At 40.6% G+C, this 26098-nt stretch overlaps 5 protein-coding genes and 2 long non-coding RNA genes across 7 annotated transcripts; 4 read left to right on the top strand and 3 right to left on the bottom strand.

The window, feature by feature from the left end:
* Window positions 1-58: 58 nt before the first annotated feature.
* LOC124197308 (RING finger protein nenya-like) lies at window positions 59-1799 on the top strand. The gene is made up of 6 exons (XM_046592688.1): window positions 59-495; window positions 576-760; window positions 825-892; window positions 966-1070; window positions 1135-1494; window positions 1560-1799. Exons 1-6 carry the CDS (start codon window positions 378-380, stop codon window positions 1732-1734), a joined length of 1011 nt encoding a protein of 336 aa, XP_046448644.1. The 5' UTR covers window positions 59-377; the 3' UTR covers window positions 1735-1799.
* Window positions 1800-2743: 944 nt separating this feature from the next.
* Window positions 2744-5017, top strand: LOC124197730 (extensin-2-like). The gene is made up of 3 exons (XM_046593267.1): window positions 2744-2894; window positions 3014-3944; window positions 4969-5017. The coding sequence occupies exons 1-3, from the start codon at window positions 2891-2893 to the stop codon at window positions 5015-5017; spliced, it is 984 nt and encodes a 327-aa protein (XP_046449223.1). The 5' UTR covers window positions 2744-2890.
* Window positions 5018-5182: 165 nt separating this feature from the next.
* On the bottom strand, window positions 5183-5664 carry LOC124197310. The gene is made up of 2 exons (XR_006876093.1): window positions 5631-5664; window positions 5183-5569 (listed from the first exon to the last, which is right to left on the bottom strand). It is a non-coding gene; the product is annotated as an uncharacterized LOC124197310 (long non-coding RNA).
* A 2510-nt stretch (window positions 5665-8174) lies between these two features.
* LOC124197311 lies at window positions 8175-8656 on the top strand. Its single transcript, XR_006876094.1, has 2 exons — window positions 8175-8208; window positions 8270-8656. It is a non-coding gene; the product is annotated as an uncharacterized LOC124197311 (long non-coding RNA).
* A 165-nt stretch (window positions 8657-8821) lies between these two features.
* Window positions 8822-10954, bottom strand: LOC124197732 (developmental and secondary metabolism regulator VEL1-like). Its single transcript, XM_046593268.1, has 4 exons — window positions 10951-10954; window positions 10702-10837; window positions 9856-10119; window positions 8822-8870 (listed from the first exon to the last, which is right to left on the bottom strand). Exons 1-4 carry the CDS (start codon window positions 10952-10954, stop codon window positions 8822-8824), a joined length of 453 nt encoding a protein of 150 aa, XP_046449224.1.
* Window positions 10955-11740: 786 nt separating this feature from the next.
* LOC124197313 (glutamate receptor ionotropic, kainate glr-3-like) lies at window positions 11741-25902 on the bottom strand. The gene is made up of 14 exons (XM_046592691.1): window positions 25804-25902; window positions 25110-25314; window positions 15931-16275; window positions 15761-15854; window positions 14161-15698; window positions 13747-14097; window positions 13567-13661; window positions 13395-13497; window positions 13155-13313; window positions 12913-13054; window positions 12604-12830; window positions 12351-12476; window positions 12130-12278; window positions 11741-12041 (listed from the first exon to the last, which is right to left on the bottom strand). The coding sequence occupies exons 6-14, from the start codon at window positions 13846-13848 to the stop codon at window positions 11783-11785; spliced, it is 1362 nt and encodes a 453-aa protein (XP_046448647.1). The 5' UTR covers window positions 13849-14097; window positions 14161-15698; window positions 15761-15854; window positions 15931-16275; window positions 25110-25314; window positions 25804-25902; the 3' UTR covers window positions 11741-11782.
* Window positions 15655-24861, top strand: LOC124197312. Its single transcript, XM_046592690.1, has 3 exons — window positions 15655-16828; window positions 16913-17329; window positions 17451-24861. Exons 1-3 carry the CDS (start codon window positions 15655-15657, stop codon window positions 24509-24511), a joined length of 8652 nt encoding a protein of 2883 aa, XP_046448646.1. The 3' UTR covers window positions 24512-24861.
* Window positions 25903-26098: the final 196 nt, after the last annotated feature.

The raw sequence follows: 26098 nt of genomic DNA on the forward strand, positions 1-26098 counted from the left end.
AAAAAACTGTCCATCTATGTGCGTATCTTAAAACTGTTTGCATGGTTATCGGTGCCTATTTGAAAATGGGGATTTTTTATATTCTAGAAGATATTTTTTTTAATTAAATTAAATCTGACGGATTTTAATACTTAAAAATTATTGATTTCATTCTAAAAAAAATTGTGAAAGCAATCTGGCTTTTTGTTGTGCTGCAGTTGTTCTGCTAGTCGTTCGAAGGTTACAATCTTAAAAAAAGCGAAAAAGGGCTAAAAATCTTAGAACTTTCAGTGTTTTTAATTAAAAAGAAGACTGTCAACAAAGTTTTTATGGTTGATTTGTATTCCTTTGTTCATCAGATAACATTGACTTAAGCCTGACACTTAAAAATATTGAATATGGATTGGATTCATTGCAATGACTGTTACAAACAACCATATACAAGCCCTAAAACCTTGTTCGTCCTCACGTCGTGCGCCCGAATCCAGTGCTCTGAATGCAATTCATCCAACTCATGTGAATTCATATACATTCTTTTGCATTAATTAAGTCTGGTTTGTGACCCTAAATGTTTATTGTTTGTGATTGAAAACTAGGCGTAAACAGAGATTGCAAGCCGTGCAGAAGTCAGAATTACAATGCAGTTCCATTAGATGGATCACTACCTTCAGACGTCGAAGACTTTTTCCGCGATCCTTTAGATATCCTTAAAAGATACCTTAAAGTCTATGATTTCCAACGTGGCCATCGGGATCGACTTTTTAAACGCCATGCTGAACAAGTGACATTTTACTAATTGCAGATAATTATTTTAAAAAAATCTAACCTATTATTCTCATTTTCAGCAAAAACAAATGGCTGCTCAATGTGCTCAGGCATCTCAATTTCAGAAAACCATCTCAGACCTACAAGGGCATGCAAAAAATCATTTTAAAAATCCAAACCTCAACTGTGTCTCACTATTAATTATACTATTTTCATTGCAGTACTGTGCAAAAACTGACATCAGAAATTCGCGCCAAGGACCAGGAAGTTATCACAATTGAGTCAAAACTACGAGAAGTGGAGAATGCCATGGCTAAAGAACGGAGGTTCTTGATTTAGAGGTTGAAAATAATGTTTTGTCCAATTGACAATTGTGTTGCTTTCTCTTAGGTCACAAGATTTATATCAAAACCTTAAGAAAATGCCAGCAGACCCAAACAAGAGAATTGCTCCAACTCCAACGTTGAGCGACAGAGTTTCTGATGACCGCAATTCTATTCCATGGCAGCCGAAAGTTCCAGGAATTCCGGTGAATCCCCCAGATCGTCCTGGCCCAATGCGCCAACGCTACATGCCAACCCAACAGCACCAGCCGTATCCATCCAGAGGATCCCAACAGTTTTTAAATTTTGAAACACCATCCTATTTTTACTCGTCGTCCACCCCGGCTCCTGTTGCCCGAGCGTCTCTCTCCAGCAACGTCACTCCGATAAATCCTCTGTCTTCCTTTCCTACTCCAACTGTCCAACGGTAAATGTGTTTTTATGGTGTTTATTTTGCTTATTAATTGATCATTTGTAATTTGAAAATTTCAGACCTCGTCAATCTGTGGTGGCTGCCCCAATGTCGCACCATGCACCAAAGCAACAGCAGTCACATCCACAACAGCAAAAGCGCGGAGTATCTTACAATCGAGTTTTCGCTTTCATGTCGGAAGCGGCTCGTCAGGCTCTTACCCCAGAAGTTCCACAAGGAAAAAAAAAGTTGTAACTTGTAACTATCTTTATTTTATTTTTTTTTTCGAAAAATACATGCAACATATTATTCATAGAAAAGAATTACGTGATTACTAATCGACACTAATTGGCATGACTTTATGATACAAAATACGTTTAATTCAAAAGCTTAGCAATCGAGAATGCAAGTAAAATTCAAACAAATCCGATAGCCCAGTCCGTTATAGGGGAGGCGAATGAACAAATCAGAACGAACGATGGAACTTTTAAAAATATCCTTTAGCTATTTTCCGTAGTGATTTGCTAGGAAACCTCTCTCACTTAACCGAAGTTATACCTTCATGGATAAAGAACTCGAAAACCTTTTTCGCATTTAAAGCTATTTGAGTTCACGGGAAAGCCAGTATCGTCTCAACAGTCAACACTCAACAGCAGTTGAGAAAGGGGCTGAGCGTCTCAACCTGTTCTCAACAATTGTGCGAGAATATTGAGATGCAGTAATAGCTACAATTTTTAACGAAAGCAGCATTCTCGCATCATATCATTTATTTGGTAAGTGAAGTCTTTTAAATAATATTTGAAAATCCCAATACAAAGCCTACGATAAAGTTAGGTCATATTCGGTTAGTTCATATTAGGTCATATTATAAGTTAGCTGATATTCCCTTTTCCTTTTCTCTGCTTTCCCCTTTACTACCTGACAGTAATAGTAGTTCTAGACGACCTTGTCATAAAGACGACCTTGAAATAAATGGTGATTATTTGGAATTAATATATGATCAGAATCATTTTCATGTGGAACGAGATTAGAGTATGGTTTTTTACTATTACTCAATCAACAATTAAACAAAATAATGATATGAAACCATTGATCTGTATATTTGACTAAAATAATCGACCGGTATAATTTCCTATTAATTTGGTTGAAGGTCATAGGGAACATTACGTAAAACTGTCAATGCGGTGGTGTAGAGGTTGGGTGAGAAACTGAGAACGGGACGCGTTTGCACCATTATCAAGCAGGTACAATAGCCGCAAGGCTTAAGAGGTAGGTAGGGTGAGAAAAAGTCGTATAAAAGGAGAGAGCAAAAGTGATAGAGATCAGTCGAGTGAGCGTCTCTGACACGGCAACATCTCCATCGCACACTTGTCACCAGCTGCATTTTGCATCGTATTATCAGTTGGCAATCATGGGTAAATATTCTGTTTTTGCATGTCAATTTTTGTATCAATTTCTATGTTGTTAAATATATGTTATTACTTATTAGCCAGTTATTGTTGAATGCTAATGTTTGAATTGTTTTACTAATTAGTTAATTATGGCGTCGTGCTGCTGTTGGGTGTCGTATCGTTGATGGCTGGGTCGACCACTGGTGTACCGATGTCTCCTGGTTATGGCGGATACCAAAGCACAACACTGCCGTCTTACTACTCACCACCAACCTACTATACCGAGGCCCCTAAGTACTACACCACCAAGGCGCCGGAGTACTACACGACTACGTATGATGCACCAGCTTACTACACCGAGGCTCCAAAGTATTACTCTGCCCCGAGCTACTACCAGACTGAGGCTCCGGTTTACTACACCACAAAGGCCCCCGAGTACTACACTACAACTTATGCTGCTCCTACTTACTACACTACCAAGGTTGCCGATTACTACACCACTACCTATGCTGCTCCAAGCTACTACACTGAGGCTCCAGTTTACTACACCACTAAGGCTCCAGAGTACTACACAACAACATACGCTGCACCGACTTACTACACCGAGGCCCCGAAGTATTATCCTGCTCCAAGCTACACAACTACTGAAGCAGCCAAGTATTACGAAGCCCAACCCTACTACGCATCGGCTGCTCCTTCTTATTATGTTGAACCAACCTACTACACCGAGGCTCCAAAGTACTACTCCGCACCAAGCTACTACACCGAGGCTCCGGTGTACACAACTTACGCCGCTCCGAGCTACTACACCGAAGCGTCACAATATTATACCACAAAGGCACCAGAATACTACACCACAACTTACGCTGCCCCAGTCTACTATACGGAAGCTCCTAAGTATTACTCAGCCCCAAGCTACTACACCGAAGCGCCAGTTTACTACACCACCAAGGCCGCAGAGTATTACACAACTACCTATGCTGCTCCAACTTATTACACCGAGGCTCCTAAATATTATTCAGCACCAGCGTACTACACCGAGGCACCAGTCTACTACACTACCAAGGCCCCTGAGTACTATACTACAACTTACGCTGCTCCGACCTACTACACCACTAAGGCTCCCGAGTACTACACCACTAAGGCTCACGAGTACTACACCACAACCTACGCTGCTCCGACGTACTACACCACTAAGGCTCCAGAGTACTACACCACAACCTACGCTGCTCCGACGTACTACACCACTAAGGCTCCAGAGTACTACACCACAACCTACGCTGCTCCGACCTACTACACCACTAAGGCTCCCGAGTACTACACCACTAAGGCTCACGAGTACTACACCACAACCTACGCTGCTCCGACGTACTACACCACTAAGGCTCCAGAGTACTACACCACAACCTACGCTGCTCCGACGTACTACACCACTAAGGCTCCAGAGTACTACACCACAACCTACGCTGCTCCGACGTACTACACCACTAAGGCTCCAGAGTACTACACCACAACCTACGCTGCTCCGACGTACTACACCACTAAGGCTCCAGAGTACTACACCACAACCTACGCTGCTCCGACCTACTACACCACTAAGGCTCCCGAGTACTACACCACTAAGGCTCCCGAGTACTACACAACTACCTACGCTGCCCCGACTTACTACACTGAAGCTCCGAAGTATTACTCGGCTCCGAGCTACCAAACTGAGGCGCCGAAATACTACACTACAACATATGCTGCTCCAACCTACTACACTGAAGCCCCAAAGAAGTATTATTAACCGTAGCAGCCTTGTTTTAATTCACGAGGTGACGCAGTTTTCGATTTTATTCGCATGTTCATATTCGTTACAAAATATCTCCGATTTATCTGCCTTGTCTATCCATTCACTAGTCATTCGGTTTGGATTGGTTCCTCCTTCAGATTTTTCAAAAAATAAATTATTTATGTGGTTACTTAACTTGCATTGGTTAGTTTCAGTAAATGGCGAAGGTGTTGTATTGGCTAGTCGTGTAAAATTGTAAGTGATCAAATGGTCTGATTTAGCACCGGCGAATCTACAATCTTTTTTGAGCAATTTGGCTGTTCCTAGTTCCCGGTCTTCTCAGAAGCAGTTGGCTGTGATATGGACTGTTCGATGAACTAATGTTCTTTAATATTGGTAACAAGGCTGCTTAGAGGGAAAAGGATAGATAGTCTGGGATGAAGAGAAAAATGCGCTGTATTGGAGAACACTTGGTATAAAAGTATAGTATTGTGTTTGGAGTTAATGAAAATACTTTTTAATTCATAGAAAAACAAATCAGTTAGAATGTTGAATTGTGTTTTATTTGCCCACCTCCACCCACAATTCCACCACGGTTTAACATAAGACATACAATACATAATACAACATACACATACAATAATAGTTAACCCGTTGGCTGCCACGCCATACAACCCGTAGGTTGTACTCTCTACTAGGACTCTACGCGCCACGTCTGAAGGATCTATGACCAAGGTGGGACTTGCCATTGCTGACAAGTCCGGGCTGACACGGTGACAGGAGAATCCATCACCGCATCGACAAGGGGGAAGTCCCTATAGTGCATTGCCTTAACAGGCGCCTTGCGGCAAGTTTTGGGCTGGTACGACTTTCCGATCCCACGGCATGAAAACCACGAGACCGAACAGCGCACGCAGCCCGTGCAAAGCTAGGGGAGAAAAAAGGCGTGGCAGACAACGGGTTAACTTACACAAACACAAACATATTACCAACAACAAATGATGATCCACGCTGACGTTTTGGAGATACCGGCGATGTTTTGGTGTCCATCTTCTCGACGTCTCTTCTGCATTACCTGATTAAAGAGAAAAACATTCTTATTTAGTGACATGCCAATAAAAGTTACATAATACAGATAGAAACAATAATAAGGTTTTTTAGCTCAAAGATTTAAATATGCAATTTTTTAAAGTTTAAATCAAGCTTGCAATGTTGAGAACAGTAAACAGAACAAAGCTCACTTGCTAGTCTTTTTTTTTTAATTCCGGAAGTATACCGGAAGTAACCACAGCGCCTCAACCATTGAGCTGTCGTCAAATTAAACCACATATTCGTGATCTCCATGAAATTTGGGGTCGATTAGATGTGATTTAAACGAAATCCAAAATTTGGCCAAAATCGAGAATTTTCCTGAACATAGTTCAGGAAAATTTTCGAAACCGGAAGTACGCGTACGTAAAAAACAGAACATGAACTTTACCACAAATTTTACGAGGATCACGAATATGTGTAATATAAGTATTAATTAGCATCAAATTGTTTCGCCCATTTAGCCTCGTTTACGATGTAAAAACAACAAGGGCGACACTAGCGACATCTGGTAATGAGTTTTGAAGTTGGTTGCACAGTCGAAGCTCAAATTATCGGAGTTCTATTGTCGCATATGGGGAGTTCTACTGTCGAGCACTGGAGTTCTATTGTCGGGTATTTTTAAAATAAAATATTGGGTTTTTATTTTCGGTAGAGTTCTATTGTCGGGTTTTTAAAAAATAATATTGCAACCAACTTAGGATTCCAAACTCATTACTAGATGTCGCTAGTGTCGCCATTGTTGTTTTACATGATGGCAAAATGGGCGAAACAATGGATGCTAATTAATACTTATATTCCTTTGATTTCATATACCAAATTGAACTTCTTATCATATGTAGGTTTATCTTGACCTCATTTTCTTATTTTATATTGTACTAACTTATTTCTTCAAATTTTAGATGCTTACTGTCAGTCATTCCAAAAAGTTGACTTAGCGCTCAGTCACTTTTCCTCCAATAGACCCATCATGTTGTCAAAAGCCTAAAACTTATGTTTGAAGCTCACATATCGTGGAATACAAATGTGTGGAGACAAGGTATTTCTCGATTACTGCTAACACACCAACCACGTCAAATGCCTTACTAAATTCAGCACCATTCACCCACATGATAAAGGAAAGCATCAATATAACCTATCACTACGCTACTGCAATACTTCATGACAATTTCTTTGGCATCAGGAAATTTACCTCAACCTAAGGAGTAAGGCTGTTGGTTGCTGTGATTTCCATTTTTGCAGTTTTTCATCATGAAAATCTGCAGTGTGCTTCTTAGTTTAGGTAAAGATTGAAATGTTTTATTAACTGTTATATTTTCAATTCATTATTAATGCAATACATTTTTTTTACAGAGCATGTAATAGATCCTCAAGCCAATGCTGACCTTTGTCCATGAAGGAAGTGATACATCCAGCAACGTTCTGCCCCTACCTTATCTTCCCGACGTACGCTCATCTAGCTTCACTGCTTTTTCTGCTACAACTTGTCTTACTTCACCGACGAGTTGGAACACTTCAGTGGTCGCTACCTCCTTTGCTGTTACACACCTGCAGTTACTCACCACGGGATTATGCCCAGGTACCCAACAATTGACTTACTTTCGTAGGTTATCTACCAATAGTCTAGTTGCGTTAAACTCTGTGTCTGTGTAATAATTCCAAAATCAGGCCCTTCTTGTGCGCAAACAAAGTTTTACTTGGATGTTTCTTTTTTCTAACGCTAGATGGCTTTTTGAAATTTTGCAGCTGTCAAAATAGTCAGTTTCAGTTACTTTGCACATCTCTTTAAACATTTATTGGCAGTTATTTTGTTGAAATATTTAGTGATAACTAACGATAACTATTCCCCCAACAAAGCTCACTTGTTAGATTTTCGATATTTGATTTTTTTTTCTACTTCCGGTTTACTCATTTCAGTCAGTAGTTTAGTAAATATTGATCTGACGCACAAAAGAACCACATATTCGTGATCCTCGTAAAATTTTTGGTAAAGTTCATGTTCTGTTTTTTACGTACGCGTACTTCCGGTTTCGAAAATTTTCCTGAACTATAGTTCAGGAAAATTCTCGATTTTGGCCAAATTTTGGATTTCGTTTAAATCACATCTAATCGACCCCAAATTTCATGGAGATCACGAATATGTGGTTTAATTTGACGACAGCTCAATGGTTGAGGCGCTGTGGTTACTTCCGGTATACTTCCGGAATTAAAAAAAAAGACTAGCAAGTGAGCTTTGTTCTGTTTACTGTTCTCAACATTGCAAGCTTGATTTAAACTTTAAAAAATTGCATATTTAAATCTTTGAGCTAAAAAACCTTATTATTGTTTCTATCTGTATTATGTAACTTTTATTGGCATGTCACTAAATAAGAATGTTTTTCTCTTTAATCAGGTAATGCAGAAGAGACGTCGAGAAGATGGACACCAAAACATCGCCGGTATCTCCAAAACGTCAGCGTGGATCATCATTTGTTGTTGGTAATATGTTTGTGTTTGTGTAAGTTAACCCGTTGTCTGCCACGCCTTTTTTCTCCCCTAGCTTTGCACGGGCTGCGTGCGCTGTTCGGTCTCGTGGTTTTCATGCCGTGGGATCGGAAAGTCGTACCAGCCCAAAACTTGCCGCAAGGCGCCTGTTAAGGCAATGCACTATAGGGACTTCCCCCTTGTCGATGCGGTGATGGATTCTCCTGTCACCGTGTCAGCCCGGACTTGTCAGCAATGGCAAGTCCCACCTTGGTCATAGATCCTTCAGACGTGGCGCGTAGAGTCCTAGTAGAGAGTACAACCTACGGGTTGTATGGCGTGGCAGCCAACGGGTTAACTATTATTGTATGTGTATGTTGTATTATGTATTGTATGTCTTATGTTAAACCGTGGTGGAATTGTGGGTGGAGGTGGGCAAATAAAACACAATTCAACATTCTAACTGATTTGTTTTTCTATGAATTAAAAAGTATTTTCATTAACTCCAAACACAATACTATACTTTTATACCAAGTGTTCTCCAATACAGCGCATTTTTCTCTTCATCCCAGACTATCTATCCTTTTCCCTCTAAGCAGCCTTGTTACCAATATTAAAGAACATTAGTTCATCGAACAGTCCATATCACAGCCAACTGCTTCTGAGAAGACCGGGAACTAGGAACAGCCAAATTGCTCAAAAAAGATTGTAGATTCGCCGGTGCTAAATCAGACCATTTGATCACTTACAATTTTACACGACTAGCCAATACAACACCTTCGCCATTTACTGAAACTAACCAATGCAAGTTAAGTAACCACATAAATAATTTATTTTTTGAAAAATCTGAAGGAGGAACCAATCCAAACCGAATGACTAGTGAATGGATAGACAAGGCAGATAAATCGGAGATATTTTGTAACGAATATGAACATGCGAATAAAATCGAAAACTGCGTCACCTCGTGAATTAAAACAAGGCTGCTACGGTTAATAATACTTCTTTGGGGCTTCAGTGTAGTAGGTTGGAGCAGCATATGTTGTAGTGTAGTATTTCGGCGCCTCAGTTTGGTAGCTCGGAGCCGAGTAATACTTCGGAGCTTCAGTGTAGTAAGTCGGGGCAGCGTAGGTAGTTGTGTAGTACTCGGGAGCCTTAGTGGTGTAGTACTCGGGAGCCTTAGTGGTGTAGTACGTCGGAGCAGCGTAGGTTGTGGTGTAGTACTCTGGAGCCTTAGTGGTGTAGTACGTCGGAGCAGCGTAGGTTGTGGTGTAGTACTCTGGAGCCTTAGTGGTGTAGTACGTCGGAGCAGCGTAGGTTGTGGTGTAGTACTCTGGAGCCTTAGTGGTGTAGTACGTCGGAGCAGCGTAGGTTGTGGTGTAGTACTCGTGAGCCTTAGTGGTGTAGTACTCGGGAGCCTTAGTGGTGTAGTACTCGGGAGCCTTAGTGGTGTAGTAGGTCGGAGCAGCGTAAGTTGTAGTATAGTACTCAGGGGCCTTGGTAGTGTAGTAGACTGGTGCCTCGGTGTAGTACGCTGGTGCTGAATAATATTTAGGAGCCTCGGTGTAATAAGTTGGAGCAGCATAGGTAGTTGTGTAATACTCTGCGGCCTTGGTGGTGTAGTAAACTGGCGCTTCGGTGTAGTAGCTTGGGGCTGAGTAATACTTAGGAGCTTCCGTATAGTAGACTGGGGCAGCGTAAGTTGTGGTGTAGTATTCTGGTGCCTTTGTGGTATAATATTGTGACGCTTCGGTGTAGTAGCTCGGAGCGGCGTAAGTTGTGTACACCGGAGCCTCGGTGTAGTAGCTTGGTGCGGAGTAGTACTTTGGAGCCTCGGTGTAGTAGGTTGGTTCAACATAATAAGAAGGAGCAGCCGATGCGTAGTAGGGTTGGGCTTCGTAATACTTGGCTGCTTCAGTAGTTGTGTAGCTTGGAGCAGGATAATACTTCGGGGCCTCGGTGTAGTAAGTCGGTGCAGCGTATGTTGTTGTGTAGTACTCTGGAGCCTTAGTGGTGTAGTAAACTGGAGCCTCAGTGTAGTAGCTTGGAGCAGCATAGGTAGTGGTGTAGTAATCGGCAACCTTGGTAGTGTAGTAAGTAGGAGCAGCATAAGTTGTAGTGTAGTACTCGGGGGCCTTTGTGGTGTAGTAAACCGGAGCCTCAGTCTGGTAGTAGCTCGGGGCAGAGTAATACTTTGGAGCCTCGGTGTAGTAGGTGGGAGTGGCGTATGTTGTGTAGTAAACTGGAGCTTCAGTGTAGTAACTTGGGGCAACATACGTTGTGGTGTAGTAAGAAGCTGTAGTGTAATACTCGGGAGCCTTGGTGGTGTAGTAAACGGGAGCTTCGGTGTAGTAGGTCGGGGCAGCATACGTTGTGGTGTAGTATTTAGGCGCCTCGTAATACTTGGGAGCTTCAGTGTAGTAAACTGGGGCAGCGTTGGTTGTAGTATACTCCGGTGCCTTGGTGGTGTAGTACTTGGGAGCCTCGGTGTAGTAAGTGGGGGCAGCATACGTAGTCGTGTAGTACACGGGGGCCTTGGTAGTAGTTTGGTAAGAATAGCTGCCATAACCAGGAGACATCGGTACAGCATTGATCTGCCCAGCCATCAACGACAGCAACGCCAGCAACAGCACGATGCTGGAATTAGCTACAAATACAGATAAACATTAAACATTATTTGTCAAATACTTTCATTAAAAACAATTTCACAACAACAATTTCATTTCAATTCAGAGTGAACATTTAAATGATTTAACTTACCCATATTTGCAAGATGAAATTCGATCGAGATTCAAGTGAATACAGGAACTAGATACTGTTGCTGTGTTGAAGCTGCTCACTCGACTGATTCCAATGTCGTCTGTCCTCACATTTTATACCCTTTCCTGTCACCCTGATTTACCTCGTTGCCTACCCTTTCCCAATCGTTTTACTGGGTTTGCCCTTGAGTTATCGCGCTACTCGATAATGATGCAAAAGGCACAAAAGAACCACACCCATCACTATTTAAATTTCTTACCACACCTCTATTACGAGGCAAAATGGCGATTTTTTAGCCCCCTACCTCTCTCTCTCTTTCAATTCTTAGCCGTTGGCAGTTAGGATATAAGGAAATATAAGGAAATGGAATAAACATGGATGAATGTAATAAATGGAATGTGAGATCAGAAACGTCAAAGCGCATTTTCTCATCCTCTAATATGTGACCATCCGCGTACTATTTATGTAGGTATATTCAAAAACTTTAAAATTGTAAAATTGTAAAAGATGATTCATTTATTCGGCCATTTTGCAGCGTTACTCTAATTTCGATTTCAAACAATGAATTTTTCACACAGATTCTCTTGAACACGCGTCACGCTATTTATCGTCACACTTTCATTTTTGATGCTCTGGAATTTGCTTGTTATCTCTTTTAGATAATAATAAAAAACAAAACAAATAACTAGTGTGAAATTTTTAAATTTTCGATCTGTTTTTTTTTTTTTTTTTGGTATGAAATGCTGCGACTGCTACAAGTATTGAGGTACCGATACTCGGAGAATTCCGGTTTTTACATTCGTTTATTTGACAATACAACCCACAAGCCTATTTACAAGTCAATTTTTACCACACGAGAACGACACTGACATTTGGCAGAGCAGATTTCAACAAGAAACACTATAAAACCGAGTACTGCCCCTCCAAAAGCACCGAAAAACCCGCGTAGATCGTGCAAAGTCAATGGAGCTATCCGGCGGTTCCGCTTGTCGTTTTCCACTTTGCGCTCGTCTATATAACACCTCGACGCAAAACTGTGATGGGTGTCATCCAAATAATTGGACAAACCTGTTTGCCTCAGCAACAAAAGCCTATATGAATACGATATTAGAGTTATTATTGCATACAAGGTGTGCAGGAATTGTGATTGTATGAAATTGCGAAAATTGAATTTCTCACTGATTGTTTATTGCCTTGGTAAACTGGCTGTCCTTTTGAAGGAACAAGCTGTTTTGTCTCGATTTCACTTTCTCCGGCAGAATCGTCGCTCGGCAAAATCCGGTTCTCCTAAAGTCTTTCTCGATTTCGGAATCTGCTAAAAGATCAGACTGAAAAGCCAAGCGCTTTTATGAAATTAACTGTAAATAAATAAATTGTGAATTGAGATGAAATTGGAATACCATGATTAAAACCTGGTTTGGCTTGCTTAGTAAAAGTTCCACAAATTCGCTGGAGGGTGAAACTAGAAGCTCCGGGTTTTCCCTTACGCGCTTATAGATTTCTTGATAAATTGGGTCACTAGATTCCTTCAGACACGTTTATATGATATAATTTAAGTTTATTATGAACCTCAAAATTTTTAAATTTTATTTAAAAAAAATGAAGATGTGGTTTATTGACTATCATTTTAAAATACCCATTTCCCAACTTCACCTTAAATTCGGTGTGTGTACTGGACTCGTTAATAATGAGTGGTTGGATATCTTTGTTTGCCACCACATCTCCGATTGAATGGACAATGAAATGTAATTTAGGAGTAGTTATCATCGAAATGATGGATCCAGTAAAGGCGTAATCAAACACCAACACAGTAAAAAGCCACGATCCTATAATCATGCGAGAAGCCAGCGAACGGTGTCTCGTCCCTGCAAGATCTCCACCTTGGAATAATAAAAAAACACGCAAAACATATTAGGATTCAGTTATTTTGAATTGAGTGCCGAACTTCAACATGGTCTATACCTTGTCCAAAAACTATTCCGACGCCATTTGTGAGAATGTCTTGGTATGTTAATATCTTTTGCTCAGGTCCTTTCTTAAGGTACATCACAATCCAAACAACGTATCCAACGGCAAAGTTAGCTGCCGAATACAGGATCCACATCTGCATGTGATGAGAATAAAATACTTGATTATTACATAAATTATACGACGTTGAACTCCCTTCGATATTGAAATTAAAATTCTGAAATTAGTTAACAAACCGATGGGGAGTAAACGTTGGAAATTGCAAAGGCATCAATATTTTGCAGTGGATACGGGACAACAATTGCAATATTGTCCAAAATGATCGGCACAGTGACATCGAAAACCGAATCTCTTGAATATAGCCGGGGACCGAAAGTAGCAGTCATATCCACTTCCTAGTTGCCCAGACAAATAAAACTTAGACCGGTTAATTAACATTGAATACTGTTTCAACAAGTATCACTTCTTATGTATACTTCACGGACGAGTTGGCCCAAAATTCCAGTCCAAGATCCGTTTCCGTGGATTTCGTCGGGTGAACCCAATTGCAGAACGTCCGTTGTAACGTGAATTTCGTACCTTTTCAAAATTGGAAGCAAAAATGGATAAATAAAAAAATAAATACGACGTGGAACCTTCGTCCCTTACGTGAAATTCAAGGACTCTGCAAGCATTTCAATCAGTTGAGATTCAATCATGCCTAATTTGTTTATGGATACATTAGGAAGATTGCCTAAAGGATTCTGGGAGTAAAAAAAAATCCCAATTAAGGAAACGGTAATTTCTAAACATTCTCAGGATATGTTTCATTTTGAGTTATTAACTTACGTAACAAGTAGCGAGGCGAAGATGACCGTTGATTTTTTGACATTTACAAAATACAATCAAGAGAAAAACCAAAAATAAGAGCTCCAAAGCAATAAACCTCATCTTGTCTAGTTCAGCTGAGCGATTACCGGCGATTCAATAAATTACAGGTATCAAGTTCAAATACCTGAATCCAAGAATGCTTTTTAACGGTAGAATGCCGAAGAGATTGCCTAAGAAGCCTGTGAGTATTTTTAACTGATGGCAAGTGCGTCTGCATTTTACCCTCGACGACAGAAACGAAATAAAATCAATAACAATCACAGTAGGGTCCCAGCCAGTCGCCTCCTGACAGTCCCAAATTGGCTATAACTGTACCATGACGTTTCTCTTAAAAGTAGACGAGATTTCTTTTAATAGTTTGCTATAGTATACCTTCGCTGATGGAATGCGGGAGACATCGATAGCTAGACAATTTTTCGCTTCGTCAGTTACCTCTAAAGGTTTTGGACTCCTGAGTCCTGACCGGTAATACTAATTTAAAAGAAAAAAAAACTACCGTATTTTGTTGTTGTCGGTTATTGTTGCAGTAATTTGGGGGGAAAATTTGGCCGCTTTCCGAGGTTTTTAATTTTTTTTTCTATTTGTTTTCTCCAATATGTGTTAAAAATAAAAACCATAGATATGATTTTCTGTCAAAGCCTTAGCATTTACCAGATTGGAAAAGGGAAAGCGCTGGAAAACTGAGATTTATGGTCATCTATGATTGGGGAAACTAGAAGCTCCGGGTTTTTTCCTGTGCGCTTAAAGATTTCTTGATGAACTGGGTCACTAGATTCCTTTAAAGGTTTAAAATAAATGGTCTGAGCCACGATCCTACAATCATGTGAGAATCCCGGAGAATCCAGTGAATGGTGCTTCGCCGATGCGACATTTCCACCTAAAGCACAAACATTGGAATTCAGTTACTTTTAGTTAAACATGGTCTACCTGCTGTGAGTATTTTTAAAAAAACTGCGTTTGTTTTGTTGTTGCTGAAATCATGTTGGGAGAAAATGGGATGTGATTTTCTAGCAAATATGCCTTGGTGATAGATAACCAGAATGGAAAAGGGTAAGCGCTAGAAAACCGGAATAGGAGCCTACGGTCATCTTCGGCTGCGTACAAAGTTGGGACGCGGTTGGAACTAGAAAAGCTTACATCTGGTTAATAACGGTGAAAGAACTCGCAGTCGCTCGCAGTTTCAGTTGGTCTTTGCCATCGTCACGACGATTGCAGCTGTGCTATCATAACTTTTGGGAATTTAAGTTTCAAAGGAGAGCCTCGTTTAAACGTACTCTGAGCAGAACTTTGTTGATCTGGTGAGTGTAATTATTTTGTTGTTGTTTTCGTGAATTGGTGCTATTGTGGTGGTGGCTGAATATAATGTTCTGCTGGTCTTTGCGTCAACAGCCTTGAAGCTTTGCGCCTGTTTGCGCAACCGCAGTGTGGCTGGGCTCTACATGGCCTTCACTCCTGTATGGGGTAAGTAGTGGTGAAACCGAAGTGGCTGCAGCGCCTTGGTATACAATAAAGAGGAGTATGTGACCAAAGTGAACAAATAGCAATGTCGACCCTCCATTCGACCATTCCCATGATAGCACACACGGTAACACGGACTTAGCGCACGAGGGAGTGTTTGATTCGTAGTTTACTTCCTATTTGGGCACTAGACGCGTCTAAAAAAATTCCCTTATTAGCCCTAAGGACTTCCACTGTATTAGCATAATACTTTTTCTTGTATGGTACGAACTCGTGCACCAAGGCCATTCCTGACCTTACTATGTAATAGTATTTTTTTTTCTACAGATGCTTCGTCGGACTTCCGTGAGAAAATATAAAATTTAAGATATCGGTGGCGATTCCCCAACTGTTTGTCTACGGAAAAAAATGGATGATGATGCAGAGGATTCAACGGAAGGATCTCCAGTGTCCTGGAATTTTAATTCAAGTTACTCCGACAAAGATGTTTTAGAAGAGATCAAATATTACGTACAGTCAGACGATAATGAATCCAACAAATTTTATGACGATGTCATCCAACACATTGAATCCAAGATTGGGCGTCAACTCGTCTGCTTGGAAAAAACCTGGTCCGAGAGACAATACGTCAATGTCGTCATGAAAATGTGGTTGCGCAAGAGTTGTCGAAAGGCCTTTTACTACCTGGATAATAAAACGACTGATATCAGCCTCGAGATGTCATCCCTCCTGACTGAGTTGGACTCCATCCATTCCTTCGAAGATATTCGCAGTAAATTGGCAGACGAATCACGACTTCGATACTGGTGTGATGGCGGATGTCAATATCTTAAACTGATTCTCGATCAAAAGGACCTACTCGAAACCGCTCATCGCTTCGTCGTGCCTGTCATAAATTATTTAAAGCAATTCAAATCATCGTGCACCGACAAGGTGTTTTCCCGGTGCCTGAACGATATTGCCAAAGATAAAGTTCGAGGCGACAAGTTCGTGAAATTTATTTCCTCGTTGGATGAGTTTCTGGCACACCTGAGGGAAGACAAGAAGAAGAAAGAATTACAAGACCTTTTAGAAGAGGAGAATACAGTTGGCATATCGGGACGTGATTTGGTCAAGAAACTAATCGGCAATGTGTCCAAAATTAAATTAACATTACCCGAATGGGTTATTCGCTTCATATCCATTAATACACAATTGCCTGATGAAGAATGGACCCCAAAACTGCAATCACTGACTTTAGAGACGTGCAAAAAGTTCTTGCTACCCAGAAACGAAATCAAAATCAAAGACGACGATGGAAGGCAAATTATTTTCATCAAAGGCATCGTCATCTTTGTGAGCAAAATAATCAAACAAATGTTGGAACTGAAACGAGCCAATCCGAATGTGCAAGAAGTCCAAATTGTTGGGCTGACATCGGTACACGTCGACTGGCACTTGGAATCGAAAGACTGGCACGGAATAAACGTGGGAGTCGTCTCCGATCAAATCTTTGTCAACGGAGAAGTCTGTTGGGACGTATCAGGGCTACATGGATATATTAAACCTGGAACCAGCACGATGTGTTCTATGAACGATAAAGGTAGTCCCAACTTCAAACTATTAACATTATTTAAAACATAATTTAAAATTTGATCAAAAATTTCTACATCAATCAATCATTCAGGCGCAAATTATCCTAAGCCGGGAGAGAGCGGTGGTAATGTGTACGTCGTTTGTAACGAAATGACAGCGATCAACAATGGACGCTGGACAATTACATCTGATGGGGGAGACGGAGACAACGCCAGCAAGGATGCAAATAGGAAATGGACAAAAGACAAATTTGAAATGGTTTTTCCTTCCATGTCGCGATTTGATTCAGCAGGTGAAAATGCAGTGAGCAAAGTCCTGGCGAAACTAGAAGAAATATTACCGCCGGAAAATAGGGATCACGGCGTCGATATCGGAAAGGGACACGACGATGCTTTTTTCGTCGAAGGAACCGCAAAAGATGGAAATAGGATCACAGTATCCTATTTTTACAAAATTAACAAGACAACCCGCAACATAAAGAATAAGTGTACAGTCGTACTTCGCCAAGGTAATAAACGTTGGGAGTATTATGACAAATTGTTTGCTTATTGTGCATAAATGTGTATCAAAGCCATTATTTGATTTGACTTAGCTACTGAACTTTTTCTCTTATTTGTACCAATTATCAGGAGCGGTTGGACAAGGTGGATTTGGTGGGACCATTGTCATCGAGAACCTGAGCGGAGACATGGGCAAGAAGTCCAGTGTTCTGTTCACCGGAAAGGACAAACGACAAATATCATATGTACGTACCAATTTTTATGAGGCATTCGGTTCAGATGGCAATATGAGCAAATTGGTTGGAGATGTCGGTTTTATTCACAACGAAAACTCGTCGCTGTGCAAACAAAACAACAAGGGAGAATTCTTCGGATTTGACAGTGATGTCAGACTACATTTAAAATTTCAAACTAAGAAACCGCGCGGTAAAGGTTCCAACTTGTATGGCAGATTACATCATCCGATAAATGGGTTGAATTATGCGTCAATTGTGTGCAGTAGTAATCGGGAGTCTTATGAAGACCACAGCTTGACGTTCGACCAAAAGCGAATGGTGGAAGCCGTTAAGAAAAAGGCCATCACTCTGCAAAGTCTGGGGCAACATTTAGCCCAGATAGACGAACGAAAGCAAATGACTCAATCTCTCCAGAAAATGTTGGCCAATCCGTTGGATCAACACTGCAACATCGGTGTTTTAATGAACAACATTTCAAACAAAGAAGTTCAACTGAATCATCAGTTGACATCCCTACGTCAATATCATCAGGAGAAAATCGGACGAGGGCAATACATCAAGCCATCATCGTTAAAGAAAGAAGATGTCGGTCGTGCAGCATGTTCTTACCGGATAAATGCAGATCGCCGTCCTGTTTGCTTTGCTGACTGCAAGAAACCACCGGCCAACAAGGTTTACTGTCTCGAAGCTTTACCAACGGTCGGTGGGGTTGACAGCGCCCTCCACTGTATCTTTGGCCGACCGAATTCGGATGGTTTGTATTATTGCAATAACACCAACAAATACCGCCATCGTCTTGCCAAGTTCATTCTAGACAAAGAAAACAGAAGCAAAATGTCCGCGCCTATCGAAAGTTTTGTGCTTAGAGTGAAGAACGGTAGCAAAGACTTTCCTGTGGCAAGTATCATGAAGGACTCGTACACGAAACACAAAAAAGTTGAGAAAAAATCGAATTGGCAAATACCCACGGACCGATTCGAGAAATTGTTGGAGGAATATGCTAAATTCGTTGAATGCCCGTCGAGTTTTCTGTTGATTACCGAACTGAAGCTATTGGCCCTAATTCACCAACTAACCATTCATGTTTATGAAAGTCAATCATATTCATTCCAATTTAAAAGTACATTTAATCTAAACGGCGGCGGATGTAATATGGATCCATTAAATGAAAACTTTCTTCTGTACGAACCTGATGGTGAATGTCAGCGTCTCAAGGCTAATACGAACTTGCAACCCTTTTGCAGTCAAATTGAAAACGATTTATTCAAATTTCAGCCTTTTCAGACCATTTCATTTGCAAATTTGATGGAATGGTCTAAAGAGAACTGCTGTAACGACAAAATAATGTCGTCACTCAAGATGTTCAACCCCGAAGACGGTGAAACACCTGATGAATTATCTCGACTTCTTCTAGAGCGCTTAAAGGAGATTGTAATGAAGAATAGACCAATAAATGAACTGGAATCAGAAATTCGCATTTTGTCTGAACGAGTGGAGGAATACAACAGTCGAAATCTGAGCCCAATCTTTTACCTGCACATTGTTGCCAAATCTGAGCCTTACGAATGGAAATATGATTTTCTTTTGCTCGAAATAGAAGAACAGCTTTCAAGTCCGCTCAAGCCAGCCGAACGAAAAGTTTGGAGAGACAACTTGTTTTACAGTTTGGACGACAGGATTTTGTCATTATTGCGAGAACGTCTTGTGACATCAAGGACCGGTATTAGTACCTCTTTACTAGAACCAGAAAAGTTTGAGCAAATGTTGAAGATGTTGGAATCCAAAACCGAAGAGTCTGAAAAACTAGTTGAACATCTTCGTCAATTGCCCCTAAACAAATGGCATGATGAGCTGAAAAGTAAAGTCGGAATGAAGAATGATAACAGCTCCTCGAGAAAAACGAGTAGGAATGAGGAGAACGATAAAGAAGAACCAGCCCCTAATTTATCGCAAGAAAGAATCCTATCGGATATAATGTCCTTAATAAATATAGATAACGATTGGCCATCCACATTTTTGAGAGACATTGAAAATCGTGTAAGTGCATCATCTTTGATGGCGGAGCGCGACGATAAGAGCATTCAAAAACTCATCCAAAAGTGGCAAACTAAAGGTTTAAAATTAAATGACGATGAATCGCTGATTCAGTTCCTTTATGTCTACGATTACGCCGTAACGAAAGTTTATGCCAGTTTGACCAAGAATGGAAGTAACAGAAACCAACCATTCCGGCTGCGCGATACCCAAAAAGTGACGATAATTACTCTATTGATGTCAACCAGCACGTTAGCTCAAGTATCTACTGGAGAAGGCAAGTCGCTAATCGTGGCCGGTGTGGCTATTGCACATGCTCTTTCGGGGAAAAAGATTGACGTCATTATCAGCAACGATGTCCTAGCCCTTCGCGATTCTAATCGGTCGGTGGCTGACGGTGGCCTTCGAGACATTTACGAATATTTCAAAGTGAAAGTAGCCAACAATTGCAGCCATACGGAAGACGATCGCGTCAAAGCCTACGATTCTGCCGTCGTTTACGGGGAATTGGCTAACTTTCAGCGTGATTACTTGTTAGACTCCTTCTATGGCCGCAACATCCGCGGAGATCGCACGTTCGACTTGGTCATTATTGACGAGGTTGATTGTATGTTGCTTGACCGAGGCAATAACACGCTTTACTTGTCGCACGATATCCCTGGCATGGAAATGCTCGAATCTTTGTACGTATTCATTTGGGAGAAAATATGCAATCATAATTTGGGACTCGAAAAAATCAAATGCGACGTCCTGTATGATCTCTACGGCACAATCACTAAGAAACATTTAGAGGCCGTTCACGCTCCATTGAAAACCAATCCATCAAAACTGAACCAACTGTGGGACTATCTAATCGAGGCGAAAATCATTGATCCACAAGGACGTCTTTTGGCTGATAAACTTGAACGCATTGCACGAATAAATTATATTGAGAATCTCGATCTGAATTTAAAATTAATTTTCTATTTCCGCAATGTGTTCGAGCGCGAACGCCACATCCGGATTCCCAGTCATTTGTTGTCCTTTGTCGACAGACATCTTGACACTTGGCTGGAAAACGCCTTGTTTGCAATGTATCTGAAACCTGAAGTGGATTACGTCGTCGACCAAGACCGGACAGATACGAGTCCAGATCTAAATCCTCAAGTGATTGTAATCGATCCGCACACGGGGACAGATCAAACTTCGTCCCAATGGGATGGATCTCTTCATCAATTTCTTCAACTCAAGGAAGGATGCAAATTAACGCTGCAAAGTCTTAAGGCTGTTTTTATATCCAATACGACCTACATCAAACGTTACAAAATGCTACTAGGTACATCGGGAACGCTGGGATTCGAAGCAGAACAGGAATTTCTGAAGAAAAAATACGATTGCAAATGCATTTTCATTCCGACTGCCTTTCCGAAATGTTTTACCATCAAACCAGCCAAAGTGTTAAAGACAAAGCAAAGTTGGCTTGAAGCAATCAAAGAAGAAGTAAGACTTACAGTTTCCCCAACGAAAGAAAAGCGTTCGGCTGTCATTTTCTGTCGATCGATCAGAGATGTTAACATTGTTCATCAATATTTGACAGCTTCCTTTCCAAAAGTTAAAGAGACCAGACAGATCCATCGCTACATCCGCGATTTCGAAGAATTCGCATTCGAAAGCAAAACATTGGACGTGGGTCATATAATTGTCGCTACCAATTTAGCCGGTCGTGGAACTGATATCAAGATCAGTAGAGAATTGAATGAAAATGGAGGTTTACACGTTTGTTTGGCGTACCTGCCGGAAAACGAACGGATTGAGGAACAAGCGATGGGTCGTGCCGGTCGAAACGGAGCACCCGGAAGCGGAATAATTATCTTATGTGAGCCCCAATTTTCCAAAAGGGAGTTGTCGGTTGAATCTCATGAGGAGTGGAGTACTGAGAGATTCATCAACATGAAAGAAGAACGGAATACACGAGAACGCCAAAGAATTTCTAGACTAGAAGAAGATTACTGCGGCATTGATTTACAAGAAAGATTCTTCAACGAATTTTCAAATCATCACACACAATTGAAGATTGACCTCAAACATTTGAAATGGGACGATCCGATAATTAAGGCAGTTTGCGATAGCATCTTGGACAAATGGGCACTGTGGCTCGATGAAATGGAAGTTGACGCGGCATTTTTAAGTTTCGAATGCATCAGCTATTTTTTTAGAAAAGAACTCATCGAGGTGCTCACACTACCCGAGAACCCTAGTGACATCGAATGGATGACACCGGCGCGTTCAGTTGTCGTGGCCAAACATCTAATAACAAATCGAGAGAACAAACCCAGTTTTTTAACGGCCGCTTGCGTAATTTTGGATAGACTGATCGAATCGAACGACAGTTTTTTCTACCCATCTGCTCACTACTATCGCTCTCTCATTTACACAACAGACAATTTCCAAAAGAATAAAAAACCGTTTATCCGAACATTGCGAACCTGTGAATCTAATCTCATCAAGCACATAGAAATGCAATCGTCATGCCTTGACAAAATAACGCAAACAAAAAATATGAGATCTGACGAGAAGCTTCCGTTTTGCGTTGTCGATTCCTACAAACAGCAAAAGCAGAAAGTTATTCAAATATTTCAATACTTTATTTGCTCCACAAGATCGTTGTTGGGAAGTCACAGTTGTTCAGCTTCTGATGTTCAAAATGCATTGATTGCAAAAAACACGAAAAACGAAAAAGCTAACGAAAAAAAGCTAATGAAAAAAGCTAACGAATTATTTGAATCGCTGGTGAAATCTAAGTGCATCATCAATCAAGTCAACGATGAAAAGACGGTCCCAAATCGAGATGCCGTTATTCAGCGAGTAGCCTATGACAATGGAGTTAGTCAATCGTCACTCGTTGAAAGCTTAGAAAACATAAGGGGCAAAAATGAATCATTCAACATTGAAAGGGGTGTGTCATTTTGCCGAACTATTAGCAAAGATAAGATTTTCGGAAAGAAAATAAGTAGCGATGGTCTCGGCGAGAGAGAAATTGAGAAGAAACTGAAAAGTATTCAGATGATTCGCTATTCCAGAAAAAAATTTTGGGAGTACATGTTGGATAAAGGAGTCCTCCAAGAGTGTGTGATCGTTTCCGAGTCTGAGGCTGCAAAAATGAATCGCTTAGACCCGGAATTCACTGATGGCATTTTCGTACAGTACAGTTATTCGGGCAGTTTCAAAGATTTAAAGAAGAATGAAAAAGTCATTTTCCGTAAGGAATATAAGAAAGCTAATACATGTCGTAATAACAAGGAAATTGATTACGATTATGCCCTTCTTGATCTCGAAAGGCTCAAGAGTGTCGACCTAACATCGTTTGGCCAGTTGAAAAGTCACGATTTGATGTACACGAATATCGATACCGACGAATGGCCACAGATATGGAACGATTTGTTGAAACAAAATATTATTGACGAAAAGGGATATCTTGTCCCCAATAAGGAAACAAAACTTTTTAGATATCCCCAATGCCCGGCGTATGAAGTTCCTGTGAGAAAATTGATTGAAACAACGTTCGCTGTAGAAATAGTCAGGCGCCAGTGGCTGAATGCTGAAAAAGATCCAAATTCTCTCAAGGCAATTGAAATACTACCCCTGAAACCTTATCGAAAAATTCTGAACGATCTGAAGGCGTCACACGTCATTTGTGGAGCTCAAGTGACGGAGGATACGACACTTTTAGAGAAAACTGTCAACGATATATGTTCATCAGAGGACACGCGTCAATGTGTTTTAGAATTCTTGAAAAGCCGCCAAGCAATCTACGTTACCACGAAAATGACACCGGATACTTTTTGTCTCTATTCTCTTGAAAGCCACATTCGAACAATTAAAGAAATGTCAGGCGTCTTGTCTGAACTCCACGCTTTTACTCTGGTAGGATTTGACCATGTAATTAACATGAAGGAACGAGCAGCGACATGGAAGTTTTTCGGTTCTGCCTCACTCGTCATTTTTGGTGGAGTTGCTCAGATTGTGGCTCGAGTTGTAGGTCACAATTTCGGGCTATTAACACAAGAATACGGTGACGCAGTATCACAACAGGGAATGGCTGACATCAATTACGGCATTCAAGCTATAAAATATCGACAAGAAATCACTTGGGACGATTACAAAAGGCATAAAATGGATCTGGTAAAATCTGATCTAGTTATGATTAGAGATGCAATGTTGAATTCCCTGGAGGCTGACGACGAATTTGAGTTTGAATCAGAATTGATGACGTCGGCGCCCTACTCAAGAGGAAACGAGAGAACAATTCGTGATCAATCCATATGCCAGGATAGGCCAGTAACCGAAGACAGCAGCGCAATCAATCACTTTCAATCAGTCGAGCACAAAGTCGATTTGTTTTTCCAACTTCGAGTCACGTTTCAAAGCACTTTACTCGAGAAAACAAACAGCGTCATCAGAAAGAACTCGGTCGAAATGAAAGAGACACTGGGCAATCTCTATAGGTCACACGGACTAGAGAAAGCGCAAAAAACCGTCAAAACAAAAATGAAAGAACTTGTCGACAACTCGTTTGACCATAGCCTAGGAGTGGCTGTAAAGGCATGGAATAAGCTGTTAGAGAAACAGTTCTTCCAACTAGACGATGCCGGGACTTTTAAATGGGAAAACAAAGAAGAACTTCGTACAAATTTGGTCCTAAAAATGGGAATATCAGTTATAAAACGCACACAAATGGAGTGCATAAATAAATTTCACGCAGAACTGAGAAAATCCTGCTCGTCCGAATCATCAACAACCAATGACTTTGACGATGAGGAACGACACCGCTTTCTAACAAATGGAATAGCCAACATTAAATCTGAACTAGCTAGAAATGTAGAGAAGCTGACGCAGAAAATGATGGAGTATTTCATCCATAATCACAATGCATTCACTTAGATGCAAGATTTGACGCTTATTATTTAATTCTGAGCTTGCATTTAAAACTAATACAAATTCACAAACTCGATGGATGAGACCTTAACTCACGAAAACGGAATCACAGTGGACAATTTCGACATGAGAATTGTTCGAGAATGCGGGTGGTGTACGTGATTGGCGCGTCTGCAACAGAAAAATTACATTGGACCACCGAAAAATTATCTTAAGAGTTAGTTGCCTTAATACTTATAGCAGGATATACTGGTGTCGGTGATAATTTTTGTACGATAAATAAAAAAAAGTTTTGCTTTGTAGCATTGTTCAATTAAACAGCAATGAAAATAAAAGTCATTTCAGTTAACCGCTTACATAACTTGTTTTGAACATGTTCCTTTTGTATGAATGGGAAATCCAGTCATTTACCAAATAACTATTAAAATGGATAAATATGGCAAGACAAAAAAGGCAAATGAAACCTTGCTGAGTCAACAAAAACCTCAAGAGAAACAGTCTTCCAGTCAACCACCTAGCTCAGGAATAATCGTACTCCAGGATAACGATTTATAATCAACACCATGGAATAGGAAAAAAGGAAGAATAGATAAACTTGACCTACCTTTAATCCTGGGAAATACAGCCAGACATCCACATGTGAGCTCCATCCGCTTTCAGTTGAATCCACCAGCAGGCGGGGTAGGAAAAAGGGGGTCCTCATGAATACACTCATACTCACATGGGTGTACGGGGACATTTCAAGTAAGGAGAAGAAGAGATCCGTAGCTCAACGTGTAGTTTTTCCAATCAAACAGGATGCTGTTTATCTGAATGAAAATTGGGTTACGAAAACAAATTAGCAGAAACAAAAGTAAGGAAAAGTTGAAAATGAGACACTGAATAAGCCATAATTATTAATAAAAAGGAGGATTTAGGGTATCTTTATAATACACTGTGACATTTGAACAAGTCAAAGTCACACATCATTAAAATATTTAGCAGATTACAGAAATAAAAGTAATACAAATCAGTATCCTAGCGATAATACTGAGATTGTTGATAACAGGTCACTGCCAGAGCTAGCAAGACTTGCATATAGTGTTGTCTTGATAGCTGGCTCAACTGCTCGTTCAGGTCTTAAATCTTCACAAAGAAGAAGGTTAATTATAGTGCAAACATTGGGCCAACAAGGGGCTTACCAGCTATATCAAGCTAGTTAAGTAGTCAGACACTATTAACATTTCCCAGATCTGGAACAGGTTTAACTTTTACTCTATAACTCAGTTTTAACTTCTTTTCTTAGTTATATTTATTACCTGCCAAACAGCATGGAGAGCCGGGACACCACAGTTAATCCGACGACCACATTACTGTATAAGTTTATTGCGCTATTTTCCTGCAGTCGCGTACGTCCCGAAATAGGAAATCGTTCGTGTTTTTTTTCTTTGTCTCAAACGGTTTCTTTTTCGACACTTGTAATAAACAAAACTAAAGCAGACGACACTATGTGAATGTAAGTTCTAATTTCTAGGGTACTTCTTTTTCTTTCACACTGATTTAGCCATTTAGGTGAAAATCACGCTGAATATGCCCCATTCAAAGGACACGAAA

The sequence above is a fragment of the Daphnia pulex genome, chromosome 7, assembly GCF_021134715.1.
Source record: "Daphnia pulex isolate KAP4 chromosome 7, ASM2113471v1".
Lineage (NCBI taxonomy): Eukaryota > Metazoa > Arthropoda > Branchiopoda > Diplostraca > Daphniidae > Daphnia > Daphnia pulex.

Excerpts from the sequence above, each read along its gene's own strand:
- LOC124197308 (XM_046592688.1), top strand. The coding sequence starts at position 378 with ATGGATTGGATTCATTGCAATGACTGTTACAAACAACCATATACAAGC. Across the intron at positions 761-824 it reads TTAAACGCCATGCTGAACAA|CAAAAACAAATGGCTGCTCA; the intron begins GTGACATTTTAC and ends TCTCATTTTCAG. Across the intron at positions 893-965 it reads ACCATCTCAGACCTACAAGG|TACTGTGCAAAAACTGACAT; the intron begins GCATGCAAAAAA and ends TTTTCATTGCAG.
- LOC124197730 (XM_046593267.1), top strand. Across the intron at positions 3,945-4,968 it reads TACACTACCAAGGCCCCTGA|TTCCCGGTCTTCTCAGAAGC; the intron begins GTACTATACTAC and ends GGCTGTTCCTAG.
- LOC124197732 (XM_046593268.1), bottom strand. Across the intron at positions 10,120-10,701 it reads CCCGTGTACTACACGACTAC|CTACACAACTACTGAAGCAG; the intron begins GTATGCTGCCCC and ends TCCTGCTCCAAG. Across the intron at positions 8,871-9,855 it reads TACTATACGGAAGCTCCTAA|TTCCCGGTCTTCTCAGAAGC; the intron begins GTATTACTCAGC and ends GGCTGTTCCTAG.
- LOC124197313 (XM_046592691.1), bottom strand. The coding sequence starts at position 13,848 with ATGAGGTTTATTGCTTTGGAGCTCTTATTTTTGGTTTTTCTCTTGATT. Across the intron at positions 13,662-13,746 it reads TTCGCCTCGCTACTTGTTAC|AATCCTTTAGGCAATCTTCC; the intron begins GTAAGTTAATAA and ends TTTTACTCCCAG. Across the intron at positions 13,314-13,394 it reads TGGGCCAACTCGTCCGTGAA|GAAGTGGATATGACTGCTAC; the intron begins GTATACATAAGA and ends CTGGGCAACTAG.
- LOC124197312 (XM_046592690.1), top strand. The coding sequence starts at position 15,655 with ATGGATGATGATGCAGAGGATTCAACGGAAGGATCTCCAGTGTCCTGG. Across the intron at positions 16,829-16,912 it reads GTGTTCTATGAACGATAAAG|GCGCAAATTATCCTAAGCCG; the intron begins GTAGTCCCAACT and ends TCAATCATTCAG. Across the intron at positions 17,330-17,450 it reads TACAGTCGTACTTCGCCAAG|GAGCGGTTGGACAAGGTGGA; the intron begins GTAATAAACGTT and ends ACCAATTATCAG.